The sequence below is a fragment of the Lycorma delicatula genome, chromosome 3, assembly GCF_047948215.1.
Source record: "Lycorma delicatula isolate Av1 chromosome 3, ASM4794821v1, whole genome shotgun sequence".
Taxonomy (NCBI): domain Eukaryota; kingdom Metazoa; phylum Arthropoda; class Insecta; order Hemiptera; family Fulgoridae; genus Lycorma; species Lycorma delicatula.
This window is the reverse complement of record NC_134457.1, coordinates 207,409,097-207,430,188: the sequence shown is the minus strand read 5'-3', so window position 1 is coordinate 207,430,188 and position 21,092 is coordinate 207,409,097. Positions and strand designations below refer to the sequence as shown.

At 30.5% G+C, this 21,092-nt stretch overlaps 1 protein-coding gene across 4 annotated transcripts in view; it reads right to left on the bottom strand.

Annotated features, from left to right (window-relative positions):
• The window catches only part of tgo (Aryl hydrocarbon receptor nuclear translocator homolog tgo), a 295,570-nt gene that overhangs the window by 266,714 nt on the left and 7,764 nt on the right, over positions 1 to 21,092 (bottom strand). For all 4 annotated transcript variants that reach the window (XM_075361413.1, XM_075361420.1, XM_075361419.1 and 1 more), the window contains exon 2: positions 9,581 to 9,629. In XM_075361413.1, the coding sequence (XP_075217528.1) occupies positions 9,581 to 9,629 (49 nt within the window). The remainder of the gene's footprint in view (positions 1 to 9,580; positions 9,630 to 21,092) is intronic.

Sequence of the window (21,092 nt, the reverse complement as noted above, 5' to 3'; positions counted from 1 at the left end):
AACAATTAAAGTAAACGCGTAAAATACCATCCATAATCACAGTTTTTCAAACTAGTAGATTGCAGGGATCTAATTCGGGAGTGACAACGCTTCCTTTCCAAAAACATTACTTTTTGGAGAACGACATAACTAAACATCAAAGGAAAAGACAAAAATATTGAACTGAGATAAGGTAGGAAAATGAGTAACCATAGCTTATCTTAATAATGAGTGTGAGACCGGATTAATCTCTATGGAACCTCGCAAAATCCGACAGGTTCAATTTTTTTCTTTAGGTCTTGTCATTAAGCTGCCTAACAACGGATATATAGTCATTCAGAGTTCCGCTGTGAGTTCTGTCAACTCAAAAGGTTTACAGTTTCAGCGAAAGTGCCGATTAACTTAGTCTCAATACCCAAAATAACCGATGGTACGAGTATTTAAATCCAGGTCATTTGACTTAACAGGAACGTAGAAACGAACGGTCTGCGTCACTGCCGATCACCGGTCGGGTTTCAAAATATATAACAGAACTTTTCAGCTATCATAAAACCAATAAAAAATTCAGTTATTACGTAAACTAAAATTTTATCCCGTAAACATAATTATTATCTTTACTATCATAATTACGCTACAATAAGAATACCTCAACATAATAATAATCGTTTCAAAATGGAAAACCATTAATGAAACAATTTTTTTATTATTTCAACATATCTAAGTACTTTAATTTAAGTACTATAAACAATACAATTTACAATGCATTAATAAACAACATTTTCATAGACGCGTGCAGTTATTACCATCCACGCGTGCAGTTTCGTCACGTACCAAGAGATAATCAAACGACTAAATACCTGAAAAGTTAGAACAAATTTACATTCAATTATTTATGTTTAAAATTAACTAAAATTTAAATAAGAAAAATTATCTATGTAAATACAATCAGGAGTTATATTACAGAAAAAAAGGTAATTAATTGTTAAAAAATAAAACGAGCACAGATATATTAAAAAAAAATAATAATAATACTTTTTATATTAATGATAAGTTGAAAATTATTAACCTTCCGGAGTTCACTTAAAAGAAAATCAAAAGAAAAGGAATAACATGCTAATCCAGTAAAACTTCACAAAAATTAATGCAAACTTGGGCTACACGCTCAGGCACTCTACCTTAAAATAACATCAAATAGAGTTAAGAACTTGTTTAAATGACAAATTTTAGGCTAAATGTGAATAAAAACGTTCCCTACATCGTCTCATTTAGAAAAATAGCAGAACATTCAAGTCGAATAGACCCACATAATTTATACACACTGATTTATAATTAAATTTTTCCAACAAATCATACTACAAGCGCCATTTTTTACACTATTTCCACCACCGATGAAAGAAAAAAAAAAATTGAATACAATTAAAAAGATAAGACTAAAATATTGTATTTTATAATTACTCTATTCTGTAAAAAAAATAAAATAAGAATATAAACATAAAGGCCACCTTGAAAGTAACTACCGTTCGGTAATTTCTCTTTCCAAGTTAATCGGTTGATATTGTTTGCTGTTATAGCACCTCTTTATGGAATTCCTATCTCATACAATCCTCAATAAATCTGTAAAGATTTAAAATGAAAAAAGCCAATCGACAATTCTGCCGACATTAGAAATGCGATACTTTTTTTATACACTCGAAACGTTAAAATTTATAGTAGGTTGCTTTCTGTTCGGAATTAACGCGAGGAGTAAGACAAATGTACAAAAAATGGTGCGATCTCGATTACGTCAAACAACTTGGAGGGTGGTGATGAAATTCTTAATTCGATTATTACCGAGGATGAAACGTAGGTGTTAACTCCCGAAACGAAACACGAGTCGCTTGCGTAGCGTCAATCTTGGTCGCTGAAGATAATCAACACGGGTATGTAAGAAAAAACTGAATACGCACACAAATTACGGGATACGATATTTTAGAATCGTTTGGATTCCACGCCACTAACGTGATGAATTTGTACCACCAGGAACATCGATTACGTAAAAGCTTACTACAGTGAAACGCTCAGGCAACACCGAATTCGGTGATTAGAGCGACGGTACGCTACACTGATTACAATCAGAGATTGAAATAAGTCGTTTGCTGGGAATAATCTCTCCGCGTCGTCAGTCAGCCGTCAAAGTATGCCTCAGTGTGATTTTAATCTAATCAAAAGATTGAGAATTTTTGGCGACAAACGATTCATGGGCGATGATGAATTGAAAAGGAAGATGTCATCTAGAGGTGGATAGTGGTATCACGGTAAAGGAGTATGATGAGGATTTTTGAGGCACGTGGATCGAAAGATGGATAGGTAGATAAGGTAAAGTAGGTAAGGAACGTAAGATACGTAGTATCAGTAAAAAAAAAAATTGAATGTTAGTCGACTGTAATAATTTCGTAATAAAAATTCACATGTTCTTCACTGCCTAGATAGCCTTCGCATATTTCGGTTTCACAATTACTCGTGTTTGTTCAAAGAAGCAAAATTGGAAAATAAACGTGTCATATTACTTTGTACTATAGACTGTGATGATTCTCACAATAACTGAGACAAGGCCGACAGAAAACAGAAACGTGCATTAGAAATTTCGGGGAAATCGACTACTAGTTCATAAACCTTACGTAAGTTGTAGTTAGCCGATTCCAATTTCTGTAAAAAAAAACCCAACATTTTCGTAAAGTACATATTTTTAAGATTCCTTAGCAATAATTTAGTCCTCTATAAATTTAAGATCGTTTAAACTGGAAAATATTACGATTTTTACTGAAAAAGACTGGGACAAAACAGGTCAGACTGTTTAAACGAAATGATATGAACAAACGGACATACAGATGAACAGTAAAAAATAAAAAAACTATTTACATCGAAACGCTTGAAAATTAGGCAATTCCAATTTGGGTAAGTCAGCAAAATAAGATAAAATAAAAAAATGGTAAATTCTTTAATATTAGCTTAAACTTTAAATACATCTAAAAAAAAAGTGTAAAAAAATTTTTAAAACACTACTCTTAAATTAAACGCACTTAACGGTAAGAAATAATTGAAGGACGGTATCTCAGAATGGATTTGACAACAAGCTTCGATGATGGTGATAGTAAGTTTATGTGAAACTCATAGTTTCAAATTAAAAATTTGATGTTTTTGAAATTTTTTCTTAAAATTAATGAATAGCCTAAAGAGTGGAGCGCAAAGAATTTTCGTACTTTGACACGAGCACCCTACTCTTTACGCCATTCATCACGCATAAGAAAAAATTAGCAAAAACATCAATTTTTTAATTTGAAAGCTATGACTTCACATAAACTAACATATCACCACCAAAGCTTGTTGTCAAACCCATTCTGAGATACCGTCCTAAAATTATTTTTTAGCTCTTAATGCGTTATTTTAACAGTGGTGTTTTAAAAATATTTTTTTACATATTTTTTTTATTTTCAACTTTTTAGTGGCATTAAATATAAGATGGTTTGTAAAACGTTTTTTTATATGTATATTTTCTACTTTTTAGTATTCATGAGTTTATACTTTACAGCTACGCTAGCGCACACGTTTGAGAGATCTTTAAGTTTTCATGCCTCCAATTTTCAAAACCGTAGACAAGAAAGAATGCAGGCGACTTTAAAAGTTCATATATCTTAAAATATTACTATATAAACTCATAAACAGAGAAGTAATGACTTATACTTTTTGCCTCAGCCGTAGAAAAAACACTTTCGTTCAATTTAACCAATTAAAACGTCAATATCACAAACATGGATAATTCTTTCGCTAATAAAATATTCCTGTAAACGAGGTTGCATAAGTTAGAGGGACATTTTTTTCACTAATTAACGCATCTTAACGACTTGAAAAATGTTGCTAAAATGTGTTATCGTCAGGAGCAAACCTGTATGCAAAATTTCAGAGCGAATGGATAAGCGGAATCGCTTCAAAATTCGACTGAAAGGTTCCGTACCGTAAATCTCATATACATAAGCCAAGAGCGAGTTAATATAACTAAAAAAATACGTAATAAAATTTTATATAACAAAAATACCTGCGTAATTATAATTATTAGTAGTTAAATCGAGTATAAAGTTACCGGTCATGAAAATTAATAATAAATATAATTAATAAATTTATTTTTAAAAAATGTGAAGAGTATTGTATTCGTTTCAAAGTTCAAGCAAAAGGAAAATATCAATCGATATACGCATATTAGGTCGTGAATATAGTACTCGTAATAATACATTATAAATATTTCTAATCTATAATTAACAAAAACGAATAAAAAAATACCGCCCGCAACATCATTAGGAAGCTAATCGCATGCTGCATGCTTTACGGTCAACCATACATTAATTCACATGTGGTTAAATCATTAAACACCAATTTGCACACCCTCGCAAAACTACTCATTTCCTACCATTTCAGGGTAACATGCAATAATCGTATTTTAAAAAAAGGAAAAAAATTGTTCACCTTAGTATTTAAGTTTATTTTTTTTTAAACTGAATAATTAATTATTTCTCAAAACAATAATTAAATAATAGTATTAAAAAAAAAAAAACAAACCAATAACATAACTTTTTTTTACTAGAATTTAAAGAATATTCGTCGAAATTCGACGGCGAAGAGCTTTAGGTATCTTTTAATCTGTTAATTCATTCATTCATTAAATGTTAAGTAATGGAAATTTGGGAAGTAACAGACTATACAAGAAGTAATAATAACAGGAATTGACAATATTATTCTAATAACCTCGCGTACACAAGTTAAATCGGCAGATTGTTTGTTTTTATTGTTAAAAATACACCAGATTTTATTACAATCCGTGAAAAATGACGTCGCCCAATTTTATCTCTTGGCGTTTTGAAATCCCTGATATAAAAAACGCCAAAATTGTAGAGAGAGTAGAGAACAGAAAAATCTGCTTATCTATGCAGATATATATATATACAAAAACACAACACAATTACATTTATCATAACTGTTACCATTCTCTACTATCTATACAACACTAACGTTTACATTACATTTATCAAATTATATATATATTGGAAAATATAATGCATCTAGTCCAGTCAAACTGTCGCAAAAAAGTGAGCTATCCAACAAAAGGTCCAATATTTGTACTTTTTGGATATGTTGTTTAGCACCAAAACGAAGAGTAAAAAAAAAACAAGTTTGCAGAAACGCAGTCCCTGTGGAAAAAATTTTCAGTGAAAAAACGTGGAAATTTACAGGTTTTTTTTCTCAATATCTCCTTTTCTATGCACCACAGAGCAAAAACTATTATTATAAAAACTGCTGGGTTTATTTTCGTTTGTTTGACCTATAAGCCTATAACAACGGTATACGTCCGTTGAATTTCTGGCCAACGGACAGAAATGACAGATTAATGTTTAATTCGTAAAATAGTTAAATGAATGCAAAAAATAAATAAATAATAATAAATGCATCAATAGTTCTGAAAAATGTTGTTTTTAATCATTTAACAGAAATTACCCCACCTTTAAAGCTTTGTAGCTCGAAAAGTATTGTAAGTATCAAAACGTCACAACAAAACCAAATTGTAGCAAATTTTGTCCACTTTAATTTTTAGAATGGTTTTTTTCTCTACGGTGCATAGAAAAAGAGATATTGAGCAAAAATAAAAATAGCCGCGTAGATTTCCACGTTTTTTTCGCTGTAACTTTTTTCCACAAGGACTTTGTTTCCGCAAAATTGGTTTTTTACTCTTCATTTTGGTCTTAACATATCCAAAAAGTACAAAACAATATTTCACTGGACTAATCCCTTACAGTTGGGACAATGTATAAATGTGTCGTTTTGTAATAGAAAAATATGCCTTCCACTATTTAACCCAGTCCCTTTTAAAGCTACGAAACGAATTAGAAATTCACGACACATCGTGAATATGACAAAATAGATGTCATTAGAGATGCTTTGTGTGATAGTAATGATGTTTACCATACGGCCAATCAAAGTGATGATCTGAGACCTGGTTAACACTAGGGGCTAAACACCATATTTCAGTTAGCTGGCCTCGCTTATGTACAATACATTCAGCCTACTTAACAACATAATGCTATTTCACACTCTGTCTAGCAAAGATGGAAAAATAGTTTATTTTTTAAAACAATTAAGCCACTTTTGGCACTTTTTGATAAGCGGCAAGCGACCTAAATCAGGTTCCCTACAACCGATATGGTTTTGGTACTAACAATAACCATATTGTGTTCCGGGTAAGGTGTAAAACTGCATTCTTATACCTTGATAGTTATGCAACACTTCGAAAGTTTCGTGGATCTTTGGAAGTGGAAGTTATCTTCCACATCGAAGAGTTTAAAGAAAGGAAAAATTTCAACCATAAAAGCCACATTTAATAAACTATTTTCTGTATACTTCCAAACTGTGCTCAGTGTAACAGTGAATCGGCATATGTAGAGAATAATGGCAACAGGCAATGCACTTAAAGTTTACATTTCATTTACATTATATTTACATAAAACCAAACCCATTATTATATTTTTGGATCAAACACAGGTAAGTAAAATTAGCATTTAAATCGTAAAAATCTAAAGCTGGAAAATACTTGGTCGATAATCCAGATAGAAAAGAGCAGTGTTAAGAAAGCACAGTACTCCACGATATGTTAAATATGACGTATGAATTAAGGCTACATTATCGATATAACTTTTTTCTTTTTAATTTAAATTGATGTGGCAGAAATAAATACAACAAATCCTGCACTAAATGATTTAATAAATTAATTACAAGCAACAAGGAAATAAAACCTTGAAAACGGTTTCAGTATAATCCTAAACAGAAGGAAAAACGAAAATAAACCAAACAAGAAAACCATGTACATAAGAAAAATAATGAAAATAAAATATAAAAAAAAATTATCTATAAAACAATAACAAACAATTAAATAACAATGGTACAAAAGCAAAACAAAAACTGTTTTTGAGTTCATGAATGATTTACAACAAATTTTAAGAAACGAATGTAAACAAATCAAATACAATTTAACATACAACATTCAAAACAATGTTATATTTAATAACAATGCATAATAAACCAACAAAAAATTATAAAAAAAGGATACAACAATCAATATTATTAAAAAATAACAGCAGTAAGCAAAGGCATAAATTAACACCTACATAATAAAAATAAATAAATGCAACATAAAAAAAAATTACTATAATTATATTTTCTCATAATCCTGAACACCAATTTACAAAGAACAATCATATCTAATTAAATTCAAGATAAATAAACAAAATAATTTTATACGTAACAACGGTACTGCATGCAATGGAGATAACAACCTTTCGTAGACTCTAGTCCAGTTAAACAAATATCATAATTAATTGGGTTCATTAATTTATGTATCATCAAACAATTATTTTAATTTAACAGATGCACTAATCAACTAATTAGAAATCATTAAATAAACCAAATTAAAATTCATTTTAATAACTGACTTACACTTTCTCTTCCGTTTTTCAGCAATTTTTTAACACTTAAAATTCTTTATTCTAATCAGAAATAATTAATATCTTTCAAATAGTTTTGAAAACTTATTAAAAACCAATCACGCATTAAGAATAAAAAAAATTAAATTCATTAAACTATAAAGTTAAGGCACTCACATCAGACCAGGTGTGTTAATTATTTTTAATTAAAATCATGATATCCTTTTTATTTAGGCTCCAGGAAAACCATTAGGTATTGTTTCAGCGGCTGAGATGAAATGGTAATTTAATAATTACCAGGTAAGCATTAACGTAGCGCAACTGCCGTGAATTATTTAGCCACAAATTCATTTTATTTGGACTGCTTCACCCAAATAGCATTGAAATTTGAGGTAGTAATCCTCACTGAATTCTGATAGTGATTCGGCAATTATTCATAATCATTTTCTTCACTTTTTTGACATCGGTTGTTGACTGATGTGCTGGGACATCCTGGGCACTCATCATCTTCAACGTCTTCAAGCTCTTGAAAATACTTGTACTGCTTGTATTCATAAAAGAATTGCTAGAAGCAGCATTCAACATTCCTAATGTGGTGCTGCAATTTATTCCATTCTTAAAGCAAAATTTAATGCAAATTCTTTGTTCAATTTCTTCTACAAGTTAATAATCGCTGATCATACCAAAACACGTGTAACCTTTTCATCGGTCAACATTAAACTAGCATCCAATATCGCTACCGATATAAACTTTGTTAGGGGCAAGTGTACAAACACAACAAAAAAACGTTGTGACAATTGGACTTATAATGCCCGGAAAATATAAAAATTCCCTATAGACTGTAATATAAGGAAAGGGAAGGAAGTGAGGAGCGATTGAAGTAAAATTTTGTTCACCACACTTAATTAGTATGTATCACAAATTACTAGGTAGCACTGTTTATAGTTTCAACTACTGTGCTTCTATCTGGGTTGTATTAGCATATTGCCACTACCAATTCTATCAATGGAGTTGGTTCAGGGCTACATACATGTGGTACTTTACATGCCAAAAGACATGCTCATCGATCTGGAGTTTAATCTGGACTGACTGACCAACACTGGCTAATAAGGCTGTTGGATTTAGGAGTGTAAAAAGAGCTACACTTTTTTCCTCATGAATCATACAAAAATGATATCAGGATTAAAAAATAACTTACATATATCTTGGAGAATCCTTTTTTTTTAAATAATAAGAGTAACCAACCAATAGAATACCAAACTACTTTAAAACATGAAAAATTTTATAAAAAGCTATAAAGTCAAACAAAAAACAAAACAAATATTAAAATATAGTTCACAAAATACCACAATTTTTAATATATTATGCATTAATGAATTAGGTACATTCAACTACATTTTTATAATGGACTACAAGCACTTAATACACATAAAAAAATGTAAGAGTTGTAAAGAGGAAATTCTGAATCTTACTAACAAGAAAACTTTGAAAATTATGATAAGTAAAATTTCATCTCCGAAAACAGATAACATAATTACATAGATGTAAAAAAATAAATTAATTAAAAAAAGGAAACAAATTACGTATATGTATCACCAATAAGTGAGCATAAAGAGCTCAACACAAACATGAAATGTAACAGATTAAATTTCAGATGAAAGTTCGACTAACTAAGTATTCGAAGAGTTTTTAAATTTTGTCTATTTATTTAAACAATACTTTGTTCTTATTTTACAGAAGTTAGTTTTATTTTAACTGAAAAAGAATTTATAAAGTCAAATATGGGACAAAAATATCTCTTGTCAACGATGCAATCAAAAATTAACAGATATGGAATCCATATCTTACGAAATTTACACTTTAATTTTTATTCAAACATTTCTCGGCTAATTCTGAATCAGGACTTCTGAATGAATCTACATACAACTGATATAATTATACCTATATTCACTTAATATACGTAAACTGATTAGTTTCATTTTATGTATATTACTAAATGTTAACAGATTAAATTAAGAGATTAAAATAATGTAAATAACTAATACATTAACACTTCATTTAAAAAAACACCACAAAAAAATAATAATATAGAAGCTTACCCTATTGAGCCAGCTCGGCGTTTCTGGATGACCTTTGTTGGGTCAGTCCCTGTCAACAAATAAATAAAAACATTAACTTTCTAAAGCGATCAATAAATCTGTAATATCAAAGCATATGTTTATATAATAAATACGAAAAAAATATTAATTTTTCATTTATTTAATAAAAATGTTGGAATCTTAAAAACGCAGCATTCCATAAAATTTCTCCATCATTAAGAAGACCAATGTTAAAACATATTATTACACATAGAAACAAGTCATACAAGACAAAATATTCCAAAAGGTTTTACAATTTTACATGTACATAGAAAAATTAGAGGTTAAATTACAGGACATCTTGCAAGAAAAGATCTAATACACATTTCATGAGACTAAATCAGCGATACAGTAGGCATTTTAACATGAGAGTATTGACTGCTCACTATCTGAACATATAGATAACAAAGTTTTAAGAAGACAAAAAGTGCGAGCATATTTGATAAATAATTTGGAATGTATGTCAATGCAGAAAATGTTGAGTCCGTCCACGAAGTTTTTCAATGTAGCTCATTCAAATCAATATAACATATTTTACAAGCTTGTGATTTCTCATTTCACAGTACACAAAACTTCATTCAAGGATTTCGGTTACTCTAATATAAGATACAATTGTCCAATCATTTCAGCCATTGACTGAACTAACAGTAAAGAACACAATCGGCCTTTCCCTTCTAACATAAAATTCAATATTCAAATGATTACAGAACTATCTAGTATCAGTAAAACAAACCTTAATAACTTTTCCTACAACACCAAAAACCAACTGTTTCTGACAATTATGGATGTTTTTTAAATAATGGATTTTTCTTAATAAGAGGAAGTTTATGAAAGTAAACAGTACAATATCAAACTAACATAATTCAACCTTTCTACTACATCTACATAACACATTCAGTGATCACAGTAAAATTTATTTATTTAATTTATTAATGTAATTAATTAATTATCATTGTCAGAAAAAGTTCTATTTTATCCTTAAAGATGTATGAACAATATGATATTAACTAAAAATAAAAAAAATCTTTTAAAATAATTCTTCTATACTAGTATTATTAATAATGTCGCTACTTTATAAAAGTTTCTGGACCTCTGTAAATTAAGGCAATATAATCTAAAGCATAGATAAAAGAATTCTTTACAATAAAATTTTACACCATGTGGTCTAGTGGTTAACTTCATCACAAATCACTTGTTTAACACCTGACTTTTGAAGTCGAAGGTTCTGATGTTCAAGTCTAGTAAAAGTTAGTTGCTTTTATATGAATTTAAATACTAGACAGTAGATACTGGTATAATTTGGTGGTTCTCTTTTTCCTGTTTAGCCTCCGGTAACTACTGTTCAGATAATACTTCAGAGGATGATTGAGGATGATATGTATGAGTGTAAAATGAAGTATAGTCTTGTACATTCTCAGTTCGACCATTCTTGAGATGTGTGGTTAATTGAAACCCAACCACCAAAGAACACCGATATCAACGATCTAGTATTCAAATCCGTGTAAAAATAGCTGGCTTTACTTACTATGACTTGAACGCTGGAACTCTCGACTTCCAAATCAGCTGATTTGGGAAGACGCGTTCACCACTAGACCCAGCCGGTGGGTTACTTTGGTGGTGGGAGTTCAATTAACCACACGTCTGGAATGGTCGGGCTGAATCTCTTCAATTCTGCACTCATTTACATGTCATACCTATCATTCTCATATCATTATGCCAAGGGGAGGTTGCTTATTATTTACTAGTTTGACACATTGCAAAGTACACATTAAAAGGAAAAAAATAATGAAATTGGGTAGCTATAATAAGGATAAAATCAAGAAATTGTCATAGAACAGTAAAGAGGAAGACAAAGTCTAAATCCTCTTACTTTTAATTTTAATGTTTATGTTTACTGATGGTAATGCTATTTGAGCTGAAAGAAAAATGAATGGTGTGGAATAACTGCAGGGGCAAAATTCATTAACTTAAAAGTCTCTCAAAAGATTATGTCAATTTCAAGACAAACTTATATCTAATGTCAGATGGCCTACAACTTTTTTTTAATAGCACCCAACATATATCAGAAGCCAACCAAACAGACAGATGGAAGCCTATTGACTTGACTAGACCATTAAACAATAGATGGCAGCATGTAGCTTTTATGCAACCAGTTGAAAGAAAATGAAAAAGAGTTCTCGGAACCTTAAAATGGAGACAATTTGACTAATGTAAATTAATCCCGATGGAAGAGTCCTGGGTCTTCAGGTTGGGAGTCTGGCTCAGGTCGATAACCTGACTCCATAAAAGAAAAACTGCCAAAACTAATCGTACATTATAAACATATCAAAAACTGATACGGACTACCTGAAACCAGTAATAGATAATTTTATAAATGTGTTGTGTTACCACAATAATCTGATGATATTCAGTTAACAGTTGATAGATAAAAGAAAGACATAAACAATTCAATTTCAAAATAGCCACCATACTTAAGGAACATAGAAGTTCAACAAGTAGCATATTATTGTGCGTTGTTTGTAGACTTCCTGCAAAGCAAGTAAAGAAATGTTTCCTGCTTACAGTTGGAAAGATTGTCATAAAAAGTACTGAACAACTGAGTCAATAAATTTTCTCAAGAACGTTCAGCGCAGATGAAAACTAATGTTCTGTAGTCTTCAAATTGCAAACAGAATCACAGTAGGGCAGATGGAGGGGATTTGAACTGATAGGCAAGTAACAATAACCGTTGTATAACTTCAACAGAATAATCTCGTACCCCTACAATGAATTTCTTGATGGTTTCAACTTTTGAACAATTAATGGTATGTGTCCACATAACTGACAGAAACACTCCTTCAACTTCTTACAATAAAAAGTTACATCCTCAACTATGTAAGGATTAGCTTATAGAATTTTGAAATTTCTCAAAAAAAGTTGCTAAGTCAATTCCAGAAATAAGTGACAAACTGAATTCTGAATCATGCTGTGAAGTTCTGTTGATATTTCAAGTTACAATTCAAAGAAGGTAAACAAACTTACTGATTTAGAGGTGTAATCCAATAAAAATGCCGGCCTCCATATGATTCTTCATATATTTTTTATATTTTGATAATTATCAAAATAGAAGAAATAAATTAGGGTGGTAACTTCAAGAACTTTCTTAATATTCCAATTAGCTCCAATTGACTTTCAACTGTAGTTAGTTATTTCCGTAAAATCTCAATTAAGTGGAAAATGTTTCTTACATGTTGATGATGAACTTGAGATGTAAATGTAGTGAAACAGCAGTTCAACTACTAAATACTTTATATATAGTAGGTGGAGGACTGATGATGAAGCAATAGGTTAAGTGTATCACAAAGTATTTTTTCAATAATCATAAATGACTTGTGGCTTAATGGCTTCCTTCAAACAAAACGATCAAAATTCAACACATACAAGGTTTGACCAGAAAGTAATGTCATACTTTTATTGTAAAGCGACTGTATGTATGTTGCAACGTGCTCTATCATCTGCCGGGATCGATGGTGGTGTAAGTCAACTATTGAGCGAGTGATTGCTCAGTTGTCTAAGCTAAGGTGAAGGAAGGGCAATTTCGCAAACCTCTGTTTCGGCTCTTGTACAAGTCGCAATGCAGCACTCACTGGAACAAAGGTACGTGATCAAGTTTTGTGTAAAACTCAGCAAGTCTGCAGCAGAAACTTTTCCAATGGTTCAACAGGCCTTCAGGGATGAGTGTTTATCACAAAGGCAAGTCTACAGATGGCATAAGGCATTTCTGGAAGACTGTGAAGAGATCGACAACGAAGCTCGCTCTGGATGCCCGTCAACCTCCTCAAAAGATGAAATTGTAACTCGTGTAAAAGAACTTTTGCAGACTGTTGCATGAGTGTTCATTTAATGGCCAACATGTTAAATATTGCAAAAACTATCGTCCACGAGACTGTGACCAGCAATTTGAGAAAAGTGCACGTGAAGCTTGTCCCAAGAAGTTTGTGCGATAAAAAATCTAACAGAATGGAAATTTGTCAAGATGTTTTGGAAATGTGTGAAAATAATCCTCACTTTTTTGGACACTGTTACCACGGATGATGAAATGAGGATATTCCAGTACAACCCCGAAACAAAGAGGCAAAGTGCCAAATGGCACATCTCAGCATCCCTATGCCCCAACAAATCGAATAAGTAAATCAAAGATCAAGAACATGCTAATGAGTATGTCACAAAACACAATGATGTTTTGTGACATCAAGGGGATCGACCACCTCGAGTTTGTACCTCCCAGGACAACTGTTAACTCTAAATTTTGCATACAAGTAGAAATCTTCAAGAGACTGACAGCAAGGATCTGGCACGTCAGACCAGACATCTACAGCGATTGGGAAAACTTCCACTATAACAAAGCGCCAGCCCACACTGCCTTTGCCGTAACCAGCAACCTTTTTTCCCCTCTCTGGTTAAGGGAGTAATCCCATTTATGAGCAAAGTGTCATGCTTGCTAACAGGTTTCGCTGATGTTATGGCATATATAGCTTGCACCCTATCGACTAAACCTCCCTCCTGAAGCTGGAAACCGCATATAAGCATTAGTCAGCCTCAGGAGGTGTCTTCAAGCTCAGTGTGTACAAAGTCCCCGTGCATCATCATTGTTGTCCATCCATGCAAGCACGAACAAACACCAGCTCTGCAGAGGGCTGTCTGTGACCAGCTACCTGGCCAAATCTTACTTGGCAATGCTGCCCTAGCCACCCTAGTCCCGAATTGGCTCCCGCAGACTTCTTTTTGTTTCCCCATGAAAGGACATCCTTACCGAACAACTGACAACGTGAAAGAAGCTTGTGGAATGGCTTTAAACACACATCCTGAACAGGCCTTCCAGAATGCCTTCACAGATTGGAAATCCTGCTGGAAAAGATGTATTGATGCAGGAGGGCAATATTTTGAAAAAATTTAATGAACAGATATTATTATTCTTATTATTATGTAAATAATTTTTTTCATACTTGTAAATTTGATGACATTTCTTTCCGGACAGATTTTGTATACTGCACAGGAATATAAAATGTTGAATCAGGGTGTTAACGTCACTAAACAGTTTACATAAATTTTAATTTATCAGGAGAAAAAAAGATGACATCTAATATGGAACTAAACAATACTAACATTTGGTTTTGATTGAATCAAATCAATGAGACGCAGTCAATCTGAATATGAGTGACTAATCAAATTACTTCATGAACAAAAAAATAGCAGACATGAAAATCACTTTTAAACAACCAAAATATAATTACACAAACATCAAAAGTAACCCCAATCAATATTACGGCAAATTACATAAATAAATAGGGATGGTTAATAGCATTTCATATCAGCTACATATCATTAAGGTAGAAAATACCTTATAACCTAATACGATAATAACCTAATAAGATAATACCTTAGATATAACCTAATGTTATATTAATATAGCATTATATATTAATGTTATGTGATGAGGACATATAACTTAAGACGTAAGTAAAAGGAAAGATCCTAGAACTTACTTAAAGCGATCTCAATCTATACAGGTAGTATGTTAAGATAGTAGGTATTAGGTAGTATTAGAATAGCTTGCTGAAGTGGAATCTTACGAATCAGTCTTTAGACCATCATGCTACAAAAACTTGTCTCGAAAGAAGGAAATCGAAATTTTTCAATCGTGATCCAAAAGGGGAGCCTTTAAATTCCAAAAATCACACTTACTTCTTAAGTGAAACTCATTTGGATATAATTATAATATACACGTTAATATACATCTTTTTATAAAATTAATACCTGGTTCAAGTGACCATAATTTTAGTCCCACCTGTAACGTCACGAATACGCTACTGTCAACATTTTAATTTAATATTTGTATTAATAACACTTTACATAAATAAATCTGATTGTTCATGTATGTATGGAGTAGTGTTAAGTATCAATGCTCAATTACAATTTAATTATTACTGGGCTGACCTGAATAATTTTTTCACTAATGGTTTTACTGAACTTTGATAAAAGTTTCAAGTGCATTTATAATTTACTGGATCGATTGTCTTTCACATAGTAATATTTTGAAGTTTATATTCTGAAAGAAAGCTACACGGTTCCTGTGAAGTTGCTACACAGTCCTGTGAGTGAAGTTAAGTAGAGACAGAAATTAAAATACACAAAACAGAAATTTTAGCAGAAATAGCCTTTTGTACTTTAAATTTTATGGAAAGGTAATTTTTTGTAGTAACTAATTATTTTTATCTAATGTATAAAAATAATTAGTTAATATCTGAGAATGATTACTAAGATGTATTTTATTTTCATGTTACCTTTGCAAAAATTCTATTCCAACTAAAGCAAATTGACTCTCTTTGCTTAACAATCTTTTTTATTTCAATCTGTGCAATATACTGATTTTCCATTTGTAAGGAATTTATGGATATATGAGAACATGTTTTAAAACTAAAAGAGTAAACTTATTTAAATACAAAATCAAAATTTTAGCAATGAATGAAACAATTTAATAAAGCTTAGCAATGTTTTGCTTAAATTGGGCTATTTCTTTATTGAAATAATTTATCAGTGAGCAGCCTCATCTTGAGAAAAAATAAATCTTTGACATATATTCACTCATGATGCACTAAAAATAAACAATGCAAAAAATCAAATCTGTCCTTTTTTGTAAAACATTTTTATTTACACACTCATTTCAGCAAAATATAACAAAGCAATGAAAATTAACACTAACAGAACTGTGTACTACTTCCAGACAAGAAATTTTTCTGAAATTTTCAACATTTTTTTCATTTCCATCAACTTAAGAGCAACAAATTTTTGTGATTTACAATGAATAAATTTTAGTAAAAATTTTCTGAGGGATAACAAAACATTTTAATGATTTTTGCAAAAAATATTTTTTAAATTTTGACTGAGCATTTCTTAATACGAGTAGTCAACTTGTAAAGCATAATTTGGAGTATAAATAATGAAAAAAATTATAAAAGTACAATAGTTACATCTACCTTCAAAAAATGGGTATGCTGAATGAATATTTTCTATTTAATGACTACCTGTGTGAAGTGCCTTTTCATTAATCCCAATAGCAGTGTTTAATACAGACAGCGTCTACATCATATATCCCATATATATGTATATCAATATACTAATAAGATGAAAAGGAATGGTTAGAAAAAAATTTATTGAGGCTATTAAATAAGGTTGTAAAATTTTAAAAACTTCTCCATCATGGTATAAACATCAACCTGAATTATGCCCAATGCAAATATTAATTTGATTAAAATAAAAAAGGTGATATCTTGCAGCAACAGAAAATTGTTTAATAACTTCACAAAAAACTGAAAATAACTTCAAAGAACTTGAAATTTTTTTTGGCAGAATGTGATGTCAAAAAACACTCATTTTTGTGAAAAATATTGTACATTATAGTTTTAGAAATACCGAAAAACACTGCTAGAAATACTGTCTATTATTTATAACTTTATGACACTAAAGATTTCTAACATCTATATATTAATTGTTTGAAATTACATATAGGCATTATACATTAAATACTTTTTTTCTAAACAAGTACCAGCAGCCATTTCAACTCAACATGGTAATGAATAAAATATGGTAATATCATATCTGAAACATTTACTTTTTTAACAAATCAAAGAGTGAGTTCTTGACTTTTATGATAAGACTATGATTTACTTGCTATTAATGGAGTTGAGGAAGAATATTCAATGATAAAAATCAGTCTTTTGTAGGGACCTTTGGTCCCCTCTTCAATATCTTTCTTTTGTAACTAAAAAGCATACACATTTTTTCCTAAACAAACAATTTAAAAAATATAGAATATAAAAAACCTAATTTAATGTTTAAAGCGGTTTCTTCTTTTAGTGTTCAGAAACATTTAACTGTGGACATGCTATCTTACTGACATGTAAACAAATCTGTTACAAACAACTGAATATAACTTATTTTCATACAACTAAAACCTTGTTAGTAAGCACAAATAACAATAACACAAAAACTAAATGAGATATCAATAATCCAAGAACATGTGGTTACAGAAGAGGTTATGTGGAACACAATGCTGTCAACCGCACGTCACTAAATATCCCGTTGGTGAGTAATTAAAAAAGTTTGGTATTTTATTGAACAAACCTCACACTTTGCATCAGAACATAGAGTGTACAGTAACTTAAACAAGAAAGTGCAATACATCTTTTTATAAGGGGCAGTCTGCAACAGCAGTCATACAATCAATGTTTATGTGAACATATAAATATGTGAACTTCCCTCTTCAATATGTAATTAAAATAAATCAAAAAATGTTAATACAAATTTCACTTCACACTCATCGTAATAATAGTTACTTTTGATTATGGTAAAGTTTCTATTCACTTTATCAAAACAAATATAATATTTTAATTTTTAAAAATAGAATTTCCAACTTTAGATTGCATTACTTGAAAAATCGCCAATAACTGGAAAACTACTAATTCAAAAAATTCCTAATTGGATAACAGGAAAAAAAAAATTAACATAGACTACATTAAAAGTTAGTTTTGTTTCACAAGATGATTAAGTTGACTTAGAATGAAAAACATCAAAGCAAACTTTCCTTTATTTATTTATTTTTTTTTTTTTTAAGGCAAATTTCTGTAACAAAATGTAAATGCTCATCTTGACAGAAATGTGGTTAAGAATGAAATAAAATTATTCTTGACTTTATATATGTTATGATGAAAATTTATCAAACTTTCACACTCGCTGACAAACATAATAGTGCACCTACTACATGTTGTAACTGAGAATTAGTATCACTGAAAATTATTTCACTTACAATTAAATTTAAATAAGAACTTGACTTAAAATGCTTTTAATTTCCTTAAACCAAAGCATCATTTAAAATTTTTATCTGTTAATTATTTAATTATATTTTTCATTACTAAGCATTCTTTGATCCAAATAGATATTTGGATCAAGAGCAATCTACAAACTGCTCTTGCAATGTAATATAATTTGGTAACAAGGAAATCAATTATCTAGTGAACTTATGTTATTCATCATAATGTACTCAAAGAGACAGTCAAGGAAGTTCTAGTAGATAAACTTGATAAACCTTTTAACACCTTGATCAATATCATTTTTTTTTAATAATTTTAAGTACTTGAGTTGTGTGAAATTGTAACTAAGTGGTTTCAAAGCTGAAATCACTTTTTTCACCCTGATCAGGCAAACATAAATGTTGAATAAGGCATAACAACAACATTAATCTAATTAAATCATTAAAAGAAATGTGTCTGAAGTTAATCTTCAACCCAGTACTCTTTTTTTATTTCAAAATAATTTCTAAGCCATCTCCAAGATTACAAAAAATGTTTTATGTATAATGATATAACCTGATACTGGCAGGGAGAAAAAATCACCATTATAAGTAACACCTAACATACCATATTTCATGGCTAATTTGAATTGCCTAAAAACAATTTAGTACAAAAACAAAACAAAACAATTAATCTTTCTGTCTGGAAGAGTGAAATATCTTGGAGAATTACACTTGACTTGAATCCACCAACACCATTAAATACTTTAGCATCATCATTATATTAACATAACATGAACACCTCACACTTATGGTCAATGAAAGAAGTTAGGTATGGGCTCTCTAAAAATGGAGAGAAAAGAGAATCAGTAACAAATATAGCAAAAACTGCAAATCATACTCTTATTTAGCCATACCTTTGATGAGAGGAGGTAAATCATTGGCTAATCTGGAATATGTACTTGATTCTTTACAAGAGAGCAGTAAGAATCTTTGGTGACTGAACCCGAAGAGAGATAGGATGTTCAAATAACCAAATATCATCACAGTACCAGTTCTATTCTTACTATTAAGATATCAAATGTGTCTGCACTAAGTCAACCACTGAGAATGGGATTGTAACCACACAACTATCACACCAGACATATTCAATGCCTACTAAAGTGTGAAGATAAATCGGGTTACGTGGCAATCAAGCTTTGGATTTTTTCCCAGAAATGAGAAGCATGAAAGTTATTCTACTCCACTTTTAATTAATAATGGTATTTTTATTTCAATGATATTTGATATTTTCAAAACAAAATAAAAAAAAAACAAATTTCTAGTTTTGTCTTAAAAACCAACCAATTTAAAAACAGCCTATCACCCTAACTGTAGCATCAATTTCAAAGGATCAAATTTAAAAAAAAAAAACGTTGAAACACTAATATCGTTTTAAATTTTACTTATTTTTTAAGTTGGTCATGAAAAAAAAGTTTATTTTATAATAACATAATATTATTTTTTTAAATATGGACAGACTGACATAAAAATATTCTGCTCTTAAAAAATACAAGTTGTTTTTACAAGAAACCTGCAACTTAAATGAAATTAAGAATGCAGAAAAATAAAATAAACAAACTTCTGAGCATGAACTAAGGTTCTCTGGAATGAGGGAAACTGCAATTTTATCTTAAATTTTCTAATTTACATTAAACTAGTATTTTTTAAATTTTAATACGTAAAAATAATAAGTGATATTAAGCTTGACATCAAACACACTAAAACACAATTCAATACTAGGAAATGACTGTAAATAAATTAAAATTATCATCAGTTTAAATGAACACAGGTAATTTTTCATTGCTGGCCTCTGTGGCGTGAGTGGTAGCATCTTGGCCTTTCACCAAGAGGTCCTGGGTTCGAATCCCAGTCAGGCATGGCATTTTTCACACACGCTACAAAGTATCCATCTCATCCGCTGTGGAAAAAAATGCTTAACTGCGGACCCGGAGGTTAAAAAAAAAAAAGGTAATTTTTTATTAAATAATTTAAAAAATCTTTCAAATGATTTAACCGTTAAAAAACATATAGTTTGTTTAAAAACTATCTACTTTTATCAACATGATTAGGGAAAGTGTTATAGTTTTCAACACTATAAACAAATTTAAAATAAAACTATGATGTGTAGATATTTGATAATTTAAAATAAACAAATCTATTTACACTGGCAAAATATAATCTATTAGTTTTCATTAAAATATAACACACGTTAGAAATATAACATAATAAAGAAATACAGAAATACAAGTAAATACTAATAATTACAGAAATTTTACTCATAGTAATCCAATTTACCAAAAACTAAACTTATAATACTGTGAATTTGAATCACGATCCAACTGATTGGAGGCTATTCATAGACTCCTTCAAGGTTTGTTTGAAAGCTATATTACTTTACAACACCAACCGCCTTCCTTCTATTCCTGTTGGTCATGCAGTTCACATGAAGGAGATCCGCCTAGACTCAATCAAATGTGCTGAACACAAGTGCAAAATCTGTGGCGATCTAAAAGTCATCACAGTACTCTTAGGAATGCAACTGGTGTACACTAAATACTGCTGCTTTTTATGTATGTGGGATAGTAGGAAAATCACATAATATTC